Here is a 16913-nt window from a genome sequence, read left to right as displayed (position 1 = left end):
CGACCCGGGGATTGAACCCAGGTCTCCCACATTGCAGGCAGACGCTTTAACCTCTGTACCACCAGGGAAGCCCCAATGATACAATAGTGAATTCAAATCCTGAGGAATGAATAAAAAGCACTGGAAATGGTAAGTGTTTGGGTAAATATTAAAGACTGATTTTACTGTATATTTACAAAATACCTGTGACAGTTTAAAGCAAAAATTATAATTTTGTTATGTGAGGTTTACAATGTATTTAGATACAACATATCCTTAATATAATATAAAGTGAGGGATGTGATAAATGGATGCATCAATATATATCTGCAAGATTTCTACATTTTATGTAGACACAACATTAACTCTAATTAGATTGTAATAAGTTATGAATGTATACTTTAATACATAATCATTCATAAAACCATGCAAAGAGGTTTATCCCAAAAGTCAATAGAGAAATTAAAATTAAACTATAAAAATTCACCCAAAAGAAATTAAACAAGAGGAAAGAGGAACAACAATAGCCAAAAGTCAGATAATAGGAAAAGTGACAGACTTAAATCAATCATATTAATTATTACATTAAATGTTAATATACTAAGCACTTCAATTAAAAGGCAGAAATATTCACAACGGATTTTAAAAAGAAAAAGCAGTCTTTGTCTACAAGAGAAAAATAGGTAGAAAAAGAAAGATCATATAAACAATAAACATGTAGGCTAGAGTAGATATATGGTATATATATTATTGATAGTATCAGAGAAAATAAACTATAAGATAAAGAAAGTGAAAGTGAAATCACTCAGTCATGTCCGACTTTTTGCGACCCCATGGACTGTAGCCCTCCAGGCTCCTCTGTCCATGGGATTCTCTAGGCAAGAATACTGGAGTGGGTTGCCATTTCCTTCTCCAGGGGATCTTCCTGACCTACGGATCGAACCCAGGTCTCCCACATTGCAGGCAGACACTTTAACCTCTGAGCCACCAGGGAAACCCATAAGATATCACTGAAAATACAAAGGGATACTTTGTAATGATAAAAGACTCAATTTTTCAAATAGAGTCGTTAGGCACATATATATTTATGATTAAAAATGTTAATTAAAAATTACAGAGCCTAAAATTGACAGAATTAAAAGAAGAAACAGACAAATCCATAATCATAGTAAAGAGACTCTTTCTTAGCAACTTGTAGAAAAACTAAACAATATTTTAGTCAAGACATAGAGGATTTATGATTTACCTTAAATTTTTAGAATAGTATGTCCCTCAAATTGTAAAATACTCTTTGTAAGAACAGATGGTACATTTACCATGATAGGGTATATGCTTGGCTATGCATGTCTCAATAAATTTAAAATGGCTAAAACCATACACAGTATCTCCAACCACAATGTGAATAAATTAGAAACTACTGCCAATAAGATATCTAGGAAAACTCTAAATTTTCTGAAATCAAACCAACACACTTTTAGATAATCCATGGGTCAAATTTTAAAAATTCACAGTTTTTTTTTGTATTTCAAAATATCTCATTTTTCATGAAAATACAGCAAAGTAAAATTTGTGGGATTCAGCCAAATCAGTGTTTAGAGGGAAAACTATAGCTTTAGGTGATTATATTAAAAAAGAACCGTTCAGAATTAATGACCTAAGTTTCAACTTTTAAAAAAGCAAAGGAGACCCAAAGCAAATAAAAGTAAGGAAATAATAAAGATGAGGGCAAAATCAATGTAAGAGAAAACAGACAAATCAGAGGGAAAACAGGCCCAAAAAACCTGATTATTTGAAAAGATTTTTAAAAACTAATGAACCTCTAGCGAAATTAAAAAAAAAAAAAAAAAGAACAAAAATCATCAAAACCAGAAATGAAAAGGTACTATCATTAAAAATCTTACGGACATAAAAAGCCTAACAAGAAAATGTTCTAAACAACTGCACACCAAAAATTTTACAATTCAGAAGTAGATAAATTCCATGAAATAACAAGTTATTAAAGCTCACTAAAAAATAAATACTCTAAATAGCTCTCTATCTTTAAAGAAGTTGACTATAGTTTAAAGCCTTCTTACAAAGAAACTCCAGGCCCAGATGGCTTCACTGATAAACTCTATAAAATATTTAAGGAAGAAATAATACCAACTCCACAAAAAATCTTTACAAAAAGACAAAAAGTATAAACACTTGTCTACTGATTTTATGAGAACAGAATTATCTTGATAGCAAAACCAGACAAAGAAAATTCATGAAAACTATAAATCAATATCGCTCACGAACATAAACACAAAAGTCCTTAACAAAATTTGAGCAAACTGATTCTCGCAATATATAAGAATGTTAAGACATGACAGGTGGGGTTTATCACAAAAATGCAAAGCTAGTTTAACATTAAAAATTCAATCAATTTAATTTGCCACATGACTGAATAAAAGAGAAAAAAATACCATTTTTCAATAGATACAGAAAAAGTGTTTGCAAAATTCAATACCCATTGATGATTTAAAACTCTTACCAACACAGGAATAGAGAGGTCTTCCTCAACCCAGTAAAATGCATGTAAAAAAATTCTTCATGTAACATCATGTTTAATGGTGAAACTCTGCATTTTATAAAATGTAAGGGCAATTTAAAGTTTTTAAAATTAGGCTGAAGTGGCAGGGCAAGAAAGTAGAACCAGTACCACCTAGGAGCTGAGACTATAATATGAGGCTATCCAGTGGGCAACTGGGATCTTTCAGGCTATTTTTTTAAATAGCTTTACTGTGTGTGTGTGTGTGTGTGTGTGTGTGTGTGTGTGTGTGTAATTACACTTCATAATCAGAATTCTGGGTTATAAAAATATATGATCCTTAAGACAGAAGAGACTACCCTAAGCAAACAAGAAAACAAAATTTCTCTTAAGTATAATATTTATATAGTCATTAGTATTTGCTTTCTTTTTTCTTTTTTTTTTTATTTTTATTTTTGTCTAGGGTTTCCCTGGCGGATCAGACAATAATCTGCCAACAATGCAGGAGACCTAGGTTCGATCCCTGGGTCAGGAAGATCCCCTGGAGAAAGGAATGGCTACCCATTCCAGTATTCTTGCCTGGAGAATTCCATGGACTAAGAAGCCTGGCAGGCTACAGTCCACAGGGACCCAAAGAATCGGACAGGACTGAGCAAATAACACTGTAACACTAACTGTAAAGCAAGATACATTTGTTGGCATCTCTGGGAATTTTGCCCAAGTTAGCTTAAATTTATTTTCATCTGTTTGGTCCTTTGGGGGTATAGTGTGACTGAATAATTTTTAGATGATAATTCAGCATTATTTTTTCATTTATATGCCTTCTTTCAAACCTGAGACCAAAAGAGGATGTTAGGCATTTTATGTACTGTTCACAGATATTTTAAGTAAAGGAAAATCCCGATGTTGAACTAATTAGCTTAACTAATAAGGATTGTGTTCAACTAAATGTAGCAGTTTAAGAAGCCCTTTAAAACATAATCAGCTTTGATAACAAAAATATTTAAATTATAGGTTATTAATTTCTATATTCTACTCTAATTGTAATTCTCAGTAGATAGCTTCAAATTTTGATCTTACCAAAACAAATCTCAAATTTTAAATAATAATATTTAATTGATAATGCTTTGTACAAACATGCCAAAAGTATTTCATCTTCTGGATATACTAGAAAAGCATCCACAGATATAAGAGGAATAAAGCAAAAAGTAGATACTGTGTTTTTAAAGCAACCATTTATAGTTTTAAAAAGTAATTTAGGGTTATACTAGGCTCTACAGATTCTACCTCCAACTTCTAATAGTAAAAAGAAATATTCATAAATGAAGCAAAAATGTACAGCTTCCAAAAGAAATATAGTCTAATTTGCAACCTTGCAACAGGCACACACAGCTGATGCATAAATATGAAGAGAAAATCAGGAAATGCCCAAAGAGAACATTTATGTACCATGGCACCTTCTCAGTGGCTCCTGCTGGCAGGATAACAGGATGTGGCAGGATCACAGGACTGCAGCCATCTATGTCCATCTTAGGAGTTTCCATGATACCCTCAAATTACAATTCTTTTCACACCAAGTTGAAGAATAAACCAAAAAAAAAAAAAAGCTGGTGATGTGACCTCTCAAGGAAAAAGGCTCTAGGATGGTATATCCTTTACTCCTGGGTTCATGTTAGAGTTACTGAACCCCATCTTGCTGAATGTAATTTTATCATTTTACTAATTTAACAAATATTTTGAAGACTTAAGAGTACAAGTTCATAAGATTTCAAATATATTCACAGTAATAAATATGGCAATAAGGAGTTCATGATTTTAGCTACAGTCAGCTCAAGGTCTTGTTTTTGTTGACTGTATAGAGCTTCTCCATCTTTGGCTGCAAAGAATATAATCAATCTGATTTCGGTGTTGACCATCTGATGATGTCCATGTGTAGGGTTTTCTCTTATGTTGTTGGAGGTGGGGGTTTGCTATGACCAGTGCATTTTCTTGGCAAAACACTATTAGTCATTGCCCTGCTTCATTCTGCATTCCAAGGCCAAATTTGCCTGTTACTCCAGGTGTTTCTTGACTTCCTATTTTTGCATTCCTGTCCCCTATAATGAAAAAGACATATTTTGGGTGTTAGTTCTAAAAGGTCTTGTAGGTCTTCATAGAACTGTTCAACTTCAGCTTCTTCAGCATTACTGGTTGGGGCATAGACTTGGATTACCGTAATACTGAATGGTTTCCCTTGGACATGAACAGAGATCATTCTGTCGTTTTTGAGATTGCATCCAAGTACTGCATTTCGGACTCTTTTGTTGACCATGATGGCTACTCCATTTCTTCTGAGGGATTCCTGCCCACAGTAGTAGATATAATGGTCATCTGACTTAAATTCACCCACTCCAGTCCATTTTAGTTCGCTGATTCCTAGAATGTTGACGTTCACTCTTGCCATCTCCTGTTTGACCACTTCCAATTTGCCTTGATTCATGGACCTGACATTCCAGGTTCCTATGCAATATTGCACCTTACAGCATCGGACTTTGTTTCTATGACCAGTCACATCCACAGCTGGGTATTGTCTCTGCTTTGGCTCCATCCCTTCATTCTTTCGGGAGTTATTTCTCCACTGATCTCCAGTAGCATATTGGGCACCCACTGACCTGGGGAGTTCCTCTTTCAGTATCCTATCATTTTGCCTTTTCATACTGTTCATGGGGTTCTCAAGGCAAGAATACTGAAGTGGTTCGTCATTCCCTTCTCCAGTGGACCACATTCTGTCAGACTTAAATTGAAGAAAGTAGGGGAAACCGCTAGACCATTCAGGTATGACCTAAATCAAATCCCTTATGATTATACAGTGGAAATGAGAAATAGATTTAAGGGCCTAGATCTGTTAGAGTGCCTGATGAACTATGGAATGAGGATCGAGACATTGTACTGGAGACAGGGATCAAGACCATCCCATGGAAAAGAATTCCAAAAAAGCAAAATGGCTGTCTGGGGAGGCCTTACAAATAGCTGTGCAAAGAAGAGAAGCGAAAAGCAAAGGAGAAAAGGAAAGATATAAGCATCTGAATGGAGATTTCCAAACAATAGCAAGAAGAGATAAGAAAGCCTTCTTCAGCAATCAATGCAAAGAAATAGAGGAAAACAACAGAATGGGAAAGACTAGAGATCTCTTCAAGAAAATGAGAGATACCAAGGGAACATTTCATGTAAAGATGGGCTCGATAAAGGACAGAAATGGTCTGGACCTAACAGAAGCAGAAGATATTAAGAAGAGGTGGCAAGAATACACAAAAGAACTGTACAAAAAAGATTTTCACGACCCAGATAATCACGATGGTGTGATCACTCATCTAGAGCCAGACATACTGGAATGTAAAGTCAAGTGGGCCTTAGAAAGCATCACTACGAACAACGCTAGTGGAGGTGATGGAATTCCAGATGAGACCAGGTCAGGTGGTCTGATATTCCCATCTCTTTCAGAATTTTCCACAGTTTGTTGTGATCCACACAATCAAATGCTTTAGTGTAGTCAATGAAGCAGAAGTAGTATTTTTCTGGAATTCTCTTGCTTTTTCTATGATCCAACAGATGTTGGCAATTTGATCTCTGGTTCCTCTGTCTTTTCTAAATCCACTTTGAATATCTGGAAGTCTCAGGTCATGTACTATTGAAGCCTTGCTTGGCGAATTTTAAGCGTTAACTTGCTAACATGTGAAATGAGTACACTTGTGCAGTAATTTGAACATTCTTTTTAGCATGACCCTTCTCTGGGATTGGATTGAAAACTGACCTTTTCCAATCCTGTGGACACTGCTGAGTTTTCCAAATTTGCTGGCATATTAAGTGCAGCCAAAAGCATTCAGTTCAGTTCAGTTGCTTAGTCATGTCCGACTCTTTGTGACCCCATGAATTGCAGCACACTAGGCCTCCCTGTCCATCACCAACTCCCGGTGTTCACTCAGATTCATGTCCATCGAGTCAGTGATGCCATCCAGCCATCTCATCCTCGGTCGTCCCCTTCTCCTCCTGCCCCCAATCCCTCCCAGCATCAAAATCTTTTCCAATGAGTCAACTCTTTGCATGGGGTGGCCAAAGTACTGCAGTTTCAGCTTTAGCATCATTCCTTCCAAAGAAATCCCAGGGCTCATCTCCTTCAGAATGGACTGGTTGGATCTCCCTGAAGTCCAAGGGACTCTCAAGAGTCTTCTCTAACACCACACTTCAAAAGCATCAATTCTTCGGCACTCAGCCTTCTTCACAGTCCAACTCTCACATCTATACATGACCACAGGAAAAACCATAGCCTTGACTAGACAGACCTTAGGTGGCAAAGTAATGTCTCTGCTTTTGAATATGCTATCTAGGTTGATCATAACTTTTCTTCCAAGGAGTAAGCATCTTTTAATTTCATGGCTGCAATCACCATCTGCAGTGATTTTGGAGCCCCCAAAAAATAGTCTGACACTGTTTCCACTGTTTCTCCATCTCTTTTCCATGAAGTGATGGGACCAGATGCCATGGTCTTCATTTTCTAAATGTTGAGCTTTAAGCCAACTTTTTACTCTCCACTTTCACTTTCATCAAGAGGCTTTTTAGCTCCTCTTCACTTTCTGCCATAAGGGTGGTGTCATCTGCATATCTGAGGTTATTGATATTTCTCCTGGAAATCTTGATTCCAGCTTGTGCTTCTTCCAGTCCAGCATTTCTCATGATGTACTCTGCATATAAGTTAAATAAGCAGGGGGACAGTATACAGCCTTGACGTACTCCTTTTCCTATTTGGAACCAGTCTGTTGTTCCATGTCCAGTTCGAACTGTTGCTTCCTGACCTGCATACAGGTTTCTCAAGAGGCAGATCAGGTGGTCTGGTATTCCCATCTCTCTTAGAATTTTCCACAGTTTCTTGTGATCCACACAGTCAAAGGCTTTGGCATAGTCAATAAAGCAGAAATAGATGTTTTTCTGGAACTCTCTTGCTTTTTCCATGATCCAGTGGATGTTGGCAATTTGATCTCTGGTTCCTCTGCCTTTTCTAAAACCAGCTTGAACATCAGTTCCAAAAGCATTAGAACTCTTTAAACTTAATGGGGGCTTCCCTGGTGTTGTTGCTATTGTTCAGTCAGTAAGTCATGCCCAAAGCTTTGCAACATCATGAACTACAGCACACCAGGCTTCCCTGTCCATCACTCTCTCCCAGAGTTCACTCAAATTCATGTCCACTGAGTCAGTGATGCTATCGAACCTCCTCATCCTCCCTGGAGGCTCAGTGTTAAAGAATCTGCCTGTCAAGCAAGAGACACAGGTTTGACCTCTGGGTCAGGAAGATCCCCTGGAGAAGGAAATGGCAACCCACTCCAGTATTCTTACCTAGGAAGTCCCATGGACCAGGGGGAGCCTGGTGAGCTGCATCCATGAGGTCGCTAGAGTCAGACATGACTCAAGGACTAAACATCAAAACACTTCTACTCTCTAGCCTGATGCAGGCCACCTGACTCTAAATTACCTTAAGGCCTCTTGTCTTAAATCTTGGCTTCATTACAATCATTCCTTTGGGGCCCAGTTCTTACTTTTCTGTTCAGTCATGAGAGATTAAAATGTTGCCTGGAAGACAGTATGATATCAACAAAGACAGTGAGATTTGTTAGAGGAAATGGATGTGGCTAATAAAAACAAAACAAACAGAAGAAGTAAATGCAAGAATTCTTTTTTGTCAGACCCTGGGGTCACAAAGAAATGACTGAGTGACAAATACTTTCAAACTTTCTTTTTTGTCACCTCTTCTACCAATCACCAAAATCAACCTCTATATCAAGAAACCAAGAAAAACATGATCAGAATAATTCCCCTTAATTAAGTTACTTTCATACTACTCCAGGTAAGATTTGCTTAAATCAAAAATGCAAATGTTCTTTCCACAGCTTTTCCCTGCCTGCCTGCCTGACTAGTCCTAAATATGTATTCCATCCATTTATTTTTTATCTTTTTCCCCATGTATATCCCACAGGCTCTGAAAACTTCCTGCTGGACTAATGGCACCTGGGAAGATTATAACATTACTGAAGAACTTCCCAGTACCTGAACAAAACATATCAGTGGATCCAACCTGACTACCAACGCCCAGGATAGTTTCTATTACTACAATTGTTAGAGAACCAAAAGACTCTCGACTTTGTATGTAATTGCAACAAGTCAGGTATTTTTTGAAACGTTAGGTAGTTTCTAAATCTTGTCAACAATTAATCTTTTAACCCAAATTTACTGGTCATCTAGTGGAAGCACAGTACAATATTAATGGGTCTATTTACCAAGAAAAGTGTCACACTAAATGAGTAGCATCCCATACAATTAATAAATTTAGAGCTATGAAATAGATCTTCGTGGGCACACACACGTATATATCATAAGCAGGGGATTTCTGAAGACAAATAATTCTTCAAGTGTTTCTATTTCCAAAAACAGTTTTTATATTGTCTTGTCTCTTAGTCCTCTCCAATTGATTGAATGTTGAAGAGCCTAGGCTATGGATAAAATAATTTGTTTTTCCAAAGAAAATCAGGAGAATAAAAGCAGGATTGTGATCTTCATTGTTTTTTAAAATAAAATTCATAGTAACTCAGAAAGCCATACAAATTAAAGAATTACAGCTTTCCCATTCTACCACACACACTAGTATATTCACAAATGTTACAATTATATCCTTATGCATTAAGAATCATTTATAATGGCTAGAAATCCATTTGTCTTTAATTGCTTTAAAAGTATTATCACAACTGAAAAGTAAAATTTATTCAAATGAAAGGAGCAATGGACCATGAAAATTTGAAGAGAAAATGAGTGTAGGACATATACTTCATCTAAAAGCAGAAACTTCTTTCTAAATTTTGGTCTTTTCCTCTTGCAGTTCATAGGCAACAATCTTAAGGCTTTACTGCCTGAACAATACTCATACTGAAGGAATTATAAGGTAATAGAAAGTTGCCACAGTTTGAAGTAGTTTGACCATAAATTACAGTGTTCAGCCACATATTCTGAGGCACAAAAAAAAAAGGAGAGACTAGTTCAGGAAGTGCAGACTTCCAAGAACTCTCCTAGGGGTTCAAATTTCACAATACTGTATCCCAAGACATACTCCTCCTTGAAAGATTTTCCTTATTTCTCTTTGATGACAACATTATTCCCTAAATTTTCACCTATAATTTGACATCTTTCTCAGTTGCCTTAATTAATTAACCCTTCTTTCTCTACTTATCTCTTAAATATTTTTATTCCCCAGAACTGTCTTCAGCCATTATCATGCTTCAATTTTCTTACTCTATTAATTTCAAATATTCCATGGCTTCAGGTTTTACTTCCATCCCAAATCTGAACTGCCTATTACCAAGATTGCTCTTTTGAAATTTAGACAGTTTCATACCTTCAACTAGATGTTCATGGCATCTCAATTCAGTGTGTCCAAAACATAATCTTTTACGTGTTTGCTAATTCTGCTCATCCTCATGTATTTCATATTTTAGTTAAAGGTATTAAAATTCATTTTCAACAGTCCCTGGTAGTCAATAAGCTGTATTGAACAAATGAAACCAGTCAGTTGGTCAACCACTATTGAATATATCAGTATAGCCAGACACTGCCTCGTGCTAGGGAATACAGATAAGCAAGAAAGACAAAGTCCCTGCCCTCATGGAGATCAGTGTAATGGAGAAGATAGCCATTAAACAAGTAGCTACAAATGTAATTAACTTTTTACATTAATTATAATTATAATGACAAAGGAAAAATAACCTATTAATCACACATAATAGAAAATTCAGAAAATACTTGAATATTTTTCTCCCCCTCCAAATTCAACTTCCAATTAGTTCTCAAATCTTATTAGTCTCATCTCTGAAATTTTTCCGATTTATTTCCTCTTTTCCATCATTACTGTCTTGCTCAGTTCAAGGCTTCATCATCTCTTTTCTTTAACTGGTCTCCCTGATTGCAGTCTCTCCTCTTTATGGCCCAGTCATGACACTATCATCGTCTTTCTACAGTATAGATGTGATGGTGCCACAATTTTTCTGAAAACCATTTACGGGTACCATTTGGCATAAAAAATAAAACCCCAAATCTATGTTTTTATGGGTCTTACAGTCCAGTCTTCACTTGCCTTTCCAAACTTATTATATCCCTCTCACAATCTTCTTGCACTTTGGTCTTGAGCCATACATATTACACTTGTGTTCTCTCAGACCTTTCTTTTCTAATGCTCGATTTTAGAAAAATAAACTTGGTAGGAAGACACGGAGCTTGGCTGGGGCAGGACTCTAGATGCCTGGTCAGATCATATGAACAAACCTCCTCTTGTTTGAAGCTGCAGTAAGTTAAGGAGAGGACAGTTACCCAGAAGCAGAGTAGTTTGACAGTGCCAGGTCAGACTAAGAGTAGATGCTGAAAGCCAGGTCAGTCAACTAAAATGGACCAGATGTCAACCAAGATCCAAAGAATAAAATCAGATACAAAAGAGATCAAAAGTGGCAGTATGAAAAAGGATCTGAAGCAAACAGTAGGGAAAATGGAAGTAGAAATATCTTCACAGCTAAAAGGATAAAGATAACGTCTATTGATCTTTAAAAATCTGATTTTCACAGTTGCCATTATTAATGTAACAAGAAATATAATCGACCTCAATTTATTCTTCAAGGTTCTTTTCCATGAAAATGATCTGTACCTCAAGTCCATCCCATCTTCTAGCTAATCCTTTTCTCCATAATATTCCCATGACCCCTTGCATTTACCTCCATAATAACAATCAGCACACTCAATTATTTATTTAGACCAGTCTGCAACCCCATGAATCGAAGCACGCCAGGACTCCCTGTCCAGCACCAACTCCTGGAGTTCACTCAGACTCGCGTCCATCGAGTCCGTGATGCCATCCAGCCATCTCATCCTCTGTCGTACCCTTCTCCTCCTGCCCCCAATCCCTCCCAGCATCAAAATCTTTTCCAATGAGTCAACTCTTCACATGGGGTGGCCAAAGTACTGCAGTTTCAGCTTTAGCATCATTCCTTCCAAAGAAATCCCAGGGCTGATCTCCTTCAGAATGGACTGGTTGGATCTCCTTGCAGTCCAAGGGACTCTCAAGAGTCTTCTCCAACACCACACTTCAAAAGCATCAATTCTTTGGCTCTCAGCCTTCTTCACAGTCCAACTCGCACATCCATACAGGACCACTGGGAAAACCATAGCCTTGACTAGACGGACCTTAGTCGGCAAAGTAATGTCTCTGCTTTTGAATATGCTATCTAGGTTGGTCATAACTTTTCTTCCAAGGGGTAAGCGTCTTTTAATTTCATGGTTTCAGTCACCATCTGCAGTGATTTTGGAGCCCCCAAAAATAAAGTCTGACACTATTTCCACTGTTTCCCATCTATTTCCCATGAAGTGATGGGACCAGATGCCATGATCTTCGTTTTCTGAATGTTGAGATTTAAGCCAATTTTTTCACTCTCCTCTTTCACTTTCATCAAGAGGCTTTTTAGTTCCTCCTCACTTTCTGCCATAAGGGTGGTGTCATCTGCATATCTGAGGTTATTGATATTTCTCCCGGCAATCTTGATTCCAGCTTGTGTTTCTTCCAGTCCAGCATTTCTCATGATGTACTCTGCATATAAGTTAAATAAGCAGGGGGACAATATACAGCCTTGATGTACTCCTTTTCCTATTTGGAACCAGTCTGTTGTTCCATGTCCAGTTCTAACTACTGCTTCCTGGCCTGCATACAGATTTCCCAAGAGGCAGGTTAGGTGGTCTGGTATTCCCATCTCTCTGAATTTTCCACAGTTTATTGTGATCCACACAGTCAAAGGCTTTGGCATAGTCAATAAAGCAGAAATAGATGTTTTTCTGGAACTCTCTTGCTTTTCCATGATCCAGCGGATGTTGGCAATTTGATCTCTAGTTCCTCTGCCTTTTCTAAAACCAGCTTGAACATCAGGAAGTTCATAGTTCATGTATTGCTGAAGCCTGGCTTGGAGAATCTTGACATTACTTTACTAGCATGTGAGATGAGTGCAATTGTGCAGTAGTCTGAGCATTCTTTGGCATTGCCTTTCTTTGGAATTGGAATGAAAACTGACCTTTTCCAGTCCTGTGGCCACTGCTGAGTTTTCCAAATTTGCTGGCATATTGAGTGCAGCACTTTCACAGCATCATCTTTCAGGATTTGAAACAGCTCATCTGGAATTCCATCACCTCCACTAGCGTTGTTCGTAGTGATGCTTTCTAAGGCCCACTTGACTTTACATTCCAGGATGTCTGGCTCTAGATGAGTGATCACACCATCATGATTATCCGGGTCATGAAGATCTTTTTTGTACAGTTTTTCTGTGTATTCTTGCCACCTCTTCTTAATATCTTCTGCTTCTGTTAGGTCCAGACCATTTCTGTCCTTTATTGAGCCCATCTTTGCATGAAATGTTCCCTTGGTATCTCTCATTTTCTTGAAGAGATCTCTAGTCTTTCCCATTCTGTTGTTTTCCTCTATTTCTTTGCATTGATTGCTGAAGAAGGCTTTTTTTATCTCTTTTTGCTATTCTTGGAACTCTGCATTCAGGTGCTTATATCTTTCCTTTTCTCCTTTGCTTTTCGCTTCTCTTCTTTGCACAGCTATTTGTAAGGCCTCCCCAGACAGCCATTTTGTTGTTTTCCATTTCTTTTCCATGGGGATGGTCTTGATCTCTGACTCCTGTATAATATCACAAATCTCATTCCATAGTTCATCAGGCAGTCTATCTATCAGATCTATGCCCTTAAATCTATTTCTCATTTCCACTGTATAATCATAAGGGATTTGATTCAGGTCATACCTGAATGGTCTAGCGGTTTTCCCTACTTTCTTGAATTTAAGTCTGAATTTGGTAATAAGGAGTTCATGATCTGAGCCACAGTCAGCTCCTGGTCTTGTTTTTGTTGACTGTATAGAGCTTCTCCATCTTTGGCTGCAAAGAATATAATCAATCTGATTTTGGTGTTGACCATCTGGTGATGTCCATGTGTAGAGTCTTCTCCTGAGTTGTTGGAAAAGAGTGTTTGCTATGACCAGTGCATTTTCTTGGCAAAACTCTGTTGGTCTTTGCCCTGCTTCATTCTGCATTCCAAGGCCAAATTTGCCTGTTACTCCAGGTGTTTCTTGACTTCCTACTTTTGCATTCCAGTCCCCTATAATGAAAAGGACATCTTTTGGGGTGTTAGTTCTAAAAGGTCTTGTAGGTCTTCATAGAACCGTTCAACCACAGCTTTTTCAGCATCACTGGTTGGGGCATAGACTTGGATTACCGTAATACTGAATGGTTTGCCTTGGAAATGAACAGAGATCATTCTGTCGTTTTTGAGATTGCATCCAAGTACTGCATTTTGGACTCTTTTATTGACCATGATGGCTACTCCATTTCTTCTGAGGGATTCCTGCCCACAGTAGTAGATATAATGGTCATCTGAGTTAAATTCACCCATTCCAGTCCATTTTAGTTCGCTGATTCCTAGAATGTCAACATTCACTCTTGTCATCTCTTGTTTGACCACTTCCAATTTGCCTTGATTCATGGACCTGACATTCCAGGTTCCTATGCAATATTGCTCTTTACAGCATCAGACCTTGCTTCTATCACCAGTCACATCCAGAGCTGGGTATTGTTTTTGCTTTGGCTCCATCCCTTCATTCTTTCTGGAGTTATTTCTCCACTGATCTCCAGTAGCATATTGGGCACCTACTGACCTGGGGAGTTCCTCTTTCAGTATCCTATCATTTTGCCTTTTCATACTGTTCATGTGGTTCTCAAGGCAAGAATACTGAAGTGGTTTGCCATTCCCTTCTCCAATGGACCACGCTCTGTCAGACCTTTCCACCATGACCCGCCCGTCTTGGGTTGCCCCACGGGCATGGCTTAGTTTCATTGAGTTAGATAAGGCTGTGGTCCTAGTGTGATTAGATTGTCTAGTTTTCTTTGAGTATGGTTTCATTGTGTCTGCCCTCTGATGCCCTCTTGCAACACCTACCATCTTACTTGGGTTCTCTTACCTTGGGCATGGGGTATCTCTTTACGGCTGCTCCAGCAAAGCAATTATTTACTTGTATGTCTGTTTATTCAACTAAAACATGGGCAGCATAAGGGTAGAGGCTATGTCTTATTTATACTTTCATTCTCAATGGGAACACATATTAAGTTTGCTAAATTAATGAATAGATGAAATAATCAATGAATAAACAAATGATTAAAGTAGTCTTAACTTAATAGTTGGAGAAGGCAATGGCTCCCCACTCCAGTACTCTTGCCTGGAAATCACATGGATGGAGGAGCCTGGTAGGCTGCAGTCCACGGGGTCGCGAGGAGCTGGACACAACTGAGCGAGTTCACCTTCACTTTTCACTTTCATGCACTGGAGAAGGAAATGGCAAGCCACTCCAGTGTTCTTGCCTGGAGAATCCCAGGGACAGGGAGCCTGGTGGGCTGCTGTCTATGGGGTCGCACAGAGTCGGACACGACTGACGCAACTTAGCAGCAGTAGCAGCAGCAACTTAATAGTACCTATTAATACTAATATCTGCCATCAGACTCAGAAACTGATTTTGTGAGCTTGTTGTTTTCAACTATAGAATAGTTTGGATACAGGAAGAGAAACAATTTCTTTTTTTAGCTTTAATTAAATAATTCAGAAATGGAACCAAATAGAAATACTCAAGTAGTCCGCAAGAGGTGCAAGTAAATACTATTAGAAAATTATCACAATGCCAGTATCATGCTATTCAATAATGTCTTGTTTTACTCTGCCTTTAAATAGTCATGTCCTAGTGAGGCAACTGTATAACAAATATTCCACTCACTAATTTATTCCTGCATTAATAGTTGGTTTGAACTGCATGAAATATAAATACTTACAATACTTACAATAATATAAAATGTATACTATGTGGCTGTTCATTTATTGATGTGAGAAATTCTTGCTTAACAGCCCTGAGACTAGAAACGTAAGTGTAAATGCAATTCATAAGTTATATTTCATAAAATAAATTTCATTTTAGAAATAAAAATATTCTTCTCTACTTTAATCAACAAACCATTTAACCAAATATTTACATTACTTGAACAATCAAAACTATTATCTACTTATCTCAAAATCTTGAGAGCATAATAACTGAAATTCTGTAAACTTTATGGCATATAATTCCATGAGAACTACCTTTGGAAATGCAATATATATTTGTTAACACTTAGAAATAAATATGTTGAATTAGATGATCTCAACAGCACCTTCCAGTAAAAATTCTATTCTATTACAATTATTTTAGATTAAATAAATAGAGACTATCAGGTATAGTAGTACATTTCACAATGCACAATGTCAAACTGGCTATATGCCAAGTCACTTAACCTGCCTTTGAAACACACAGCTGTTTCCCAGTAAGAATTAGCAGTCATTACCCTTACTATCTATACAAATTAGGCTCTTAGCCCTTTGCCCTGGTTCCATCTTATCTATTATACATCTCTTTTGACCTTGCTTCATCCTATCCTCTCAAATCCACTACTGCTACTACTCCTCTGGTTTCCCTCCGAAGCTACTTTTTTATATTCAGCCCTCAAATCTGGATTTCATATAATTTCAACCAGTCAAACTTGCCATGGAAGACTCTACCTTCTGCTGACCTATATGACCAGCTTTGCTACCAAATTTGCTGTATCCACATGAGAGAGAAATGTGCAAGACAACTTGTCAAGGGTCATAGAGCAGGCAGGATAAAGAACTATGTGTCCAAAATATGATACAGTATGATATCATAGGACATGAACAGAGCTTAGAGCTAAATGACAGATCTGAATCCTAACTCTGCCATTTAATGACTGAGTAAATGAACTTGGAAAATGGGCTGATCTTATGATAAACAAGGAGCTCTCCCAATTCAAAATGGTTTATCATGAAAACATTCCACCACACACAAAAGTATACAAACAGTATAATGAACACCATATGCCCTTTAGCTAGTTAAAGATCCATGAACGTTGGCCAATCTTGTTTCATCCACTTCCCCACAAATAGTTTTTTCTCTAAAGCAAACCCTAGGTATCATGGTATTTCAACTGGTAACTTCACTTTTGTGGTTTTAATAATATAACCCATGGCTATTATCACACCTAACAAAGTTATCACTAATTCCATAAAAATAACCTAATCTCTGATCCAGGTTCAAATTTCCCAGATTGTCTCAAAACTGTCTTTTAAACTTTTCATAGTTGGTTTCTTCTAAACAGTCTCCAACTAACAGCTATACATTCTATGGCTTTTTTTTTAAATCAGATAATAAGAGAGAAAGCCTCTAGTAGGCACTAACTTGACTTGTTAATTCTGTGATTTGGTGAAATGGAGGACTTTACTCCACTAA

The 16913-nt window shown here is 37.5% G+C and overlaps 1 protein-coding gene across 3 annotated transcripts in view; it reads right to left on the bottom strand.

Moving 5' to 3' along the window:
* Positions 1–16913, bottom strand: part of ATG10 (autophagy related 10) — a 277457-nt gene that overhangs the window by 122559 nt on the left and 137985 nt on the right. Inside the window, exon 2 of one of the 3 annotated variants that reach the window (XM_060415985.1) lies at positions 7995–8092. The exons of the other annotated variants lie outside the window; for them this stretch is intronic. Within the exon in view, the coding sequence (XP_060271968.1) occupies positions 7995–8036 (42 nt within the window). The 5' untranslated portion in view covers positions 8037–8092. The remainder of the gene's footprint in view (positions 1–7994; positions 8093–16913) is intronic. 3 annotated transcript variants of the gene reach the window in all.

Source organism: Ovis aries, chromosome 5, assembly GCF_016772045.2.
Source record: "Ovis aries strain OAR_USU_Benz2616 breed Rambouillet chromosome 5, ARS-UI_Ramb_v3.0, whole genome shotgun sequence".
In the NCBI taxonomy this organism is placed as follows: domain Eukaryota; kingdom Metazoa; phylum Chordata; class Mammalia; order Artiodactyla; family Bovidae; genus Ovis; species Ovis aries.
This window is presented reverse-complemented; position numbering and strand designations above follow the sequence as displayed.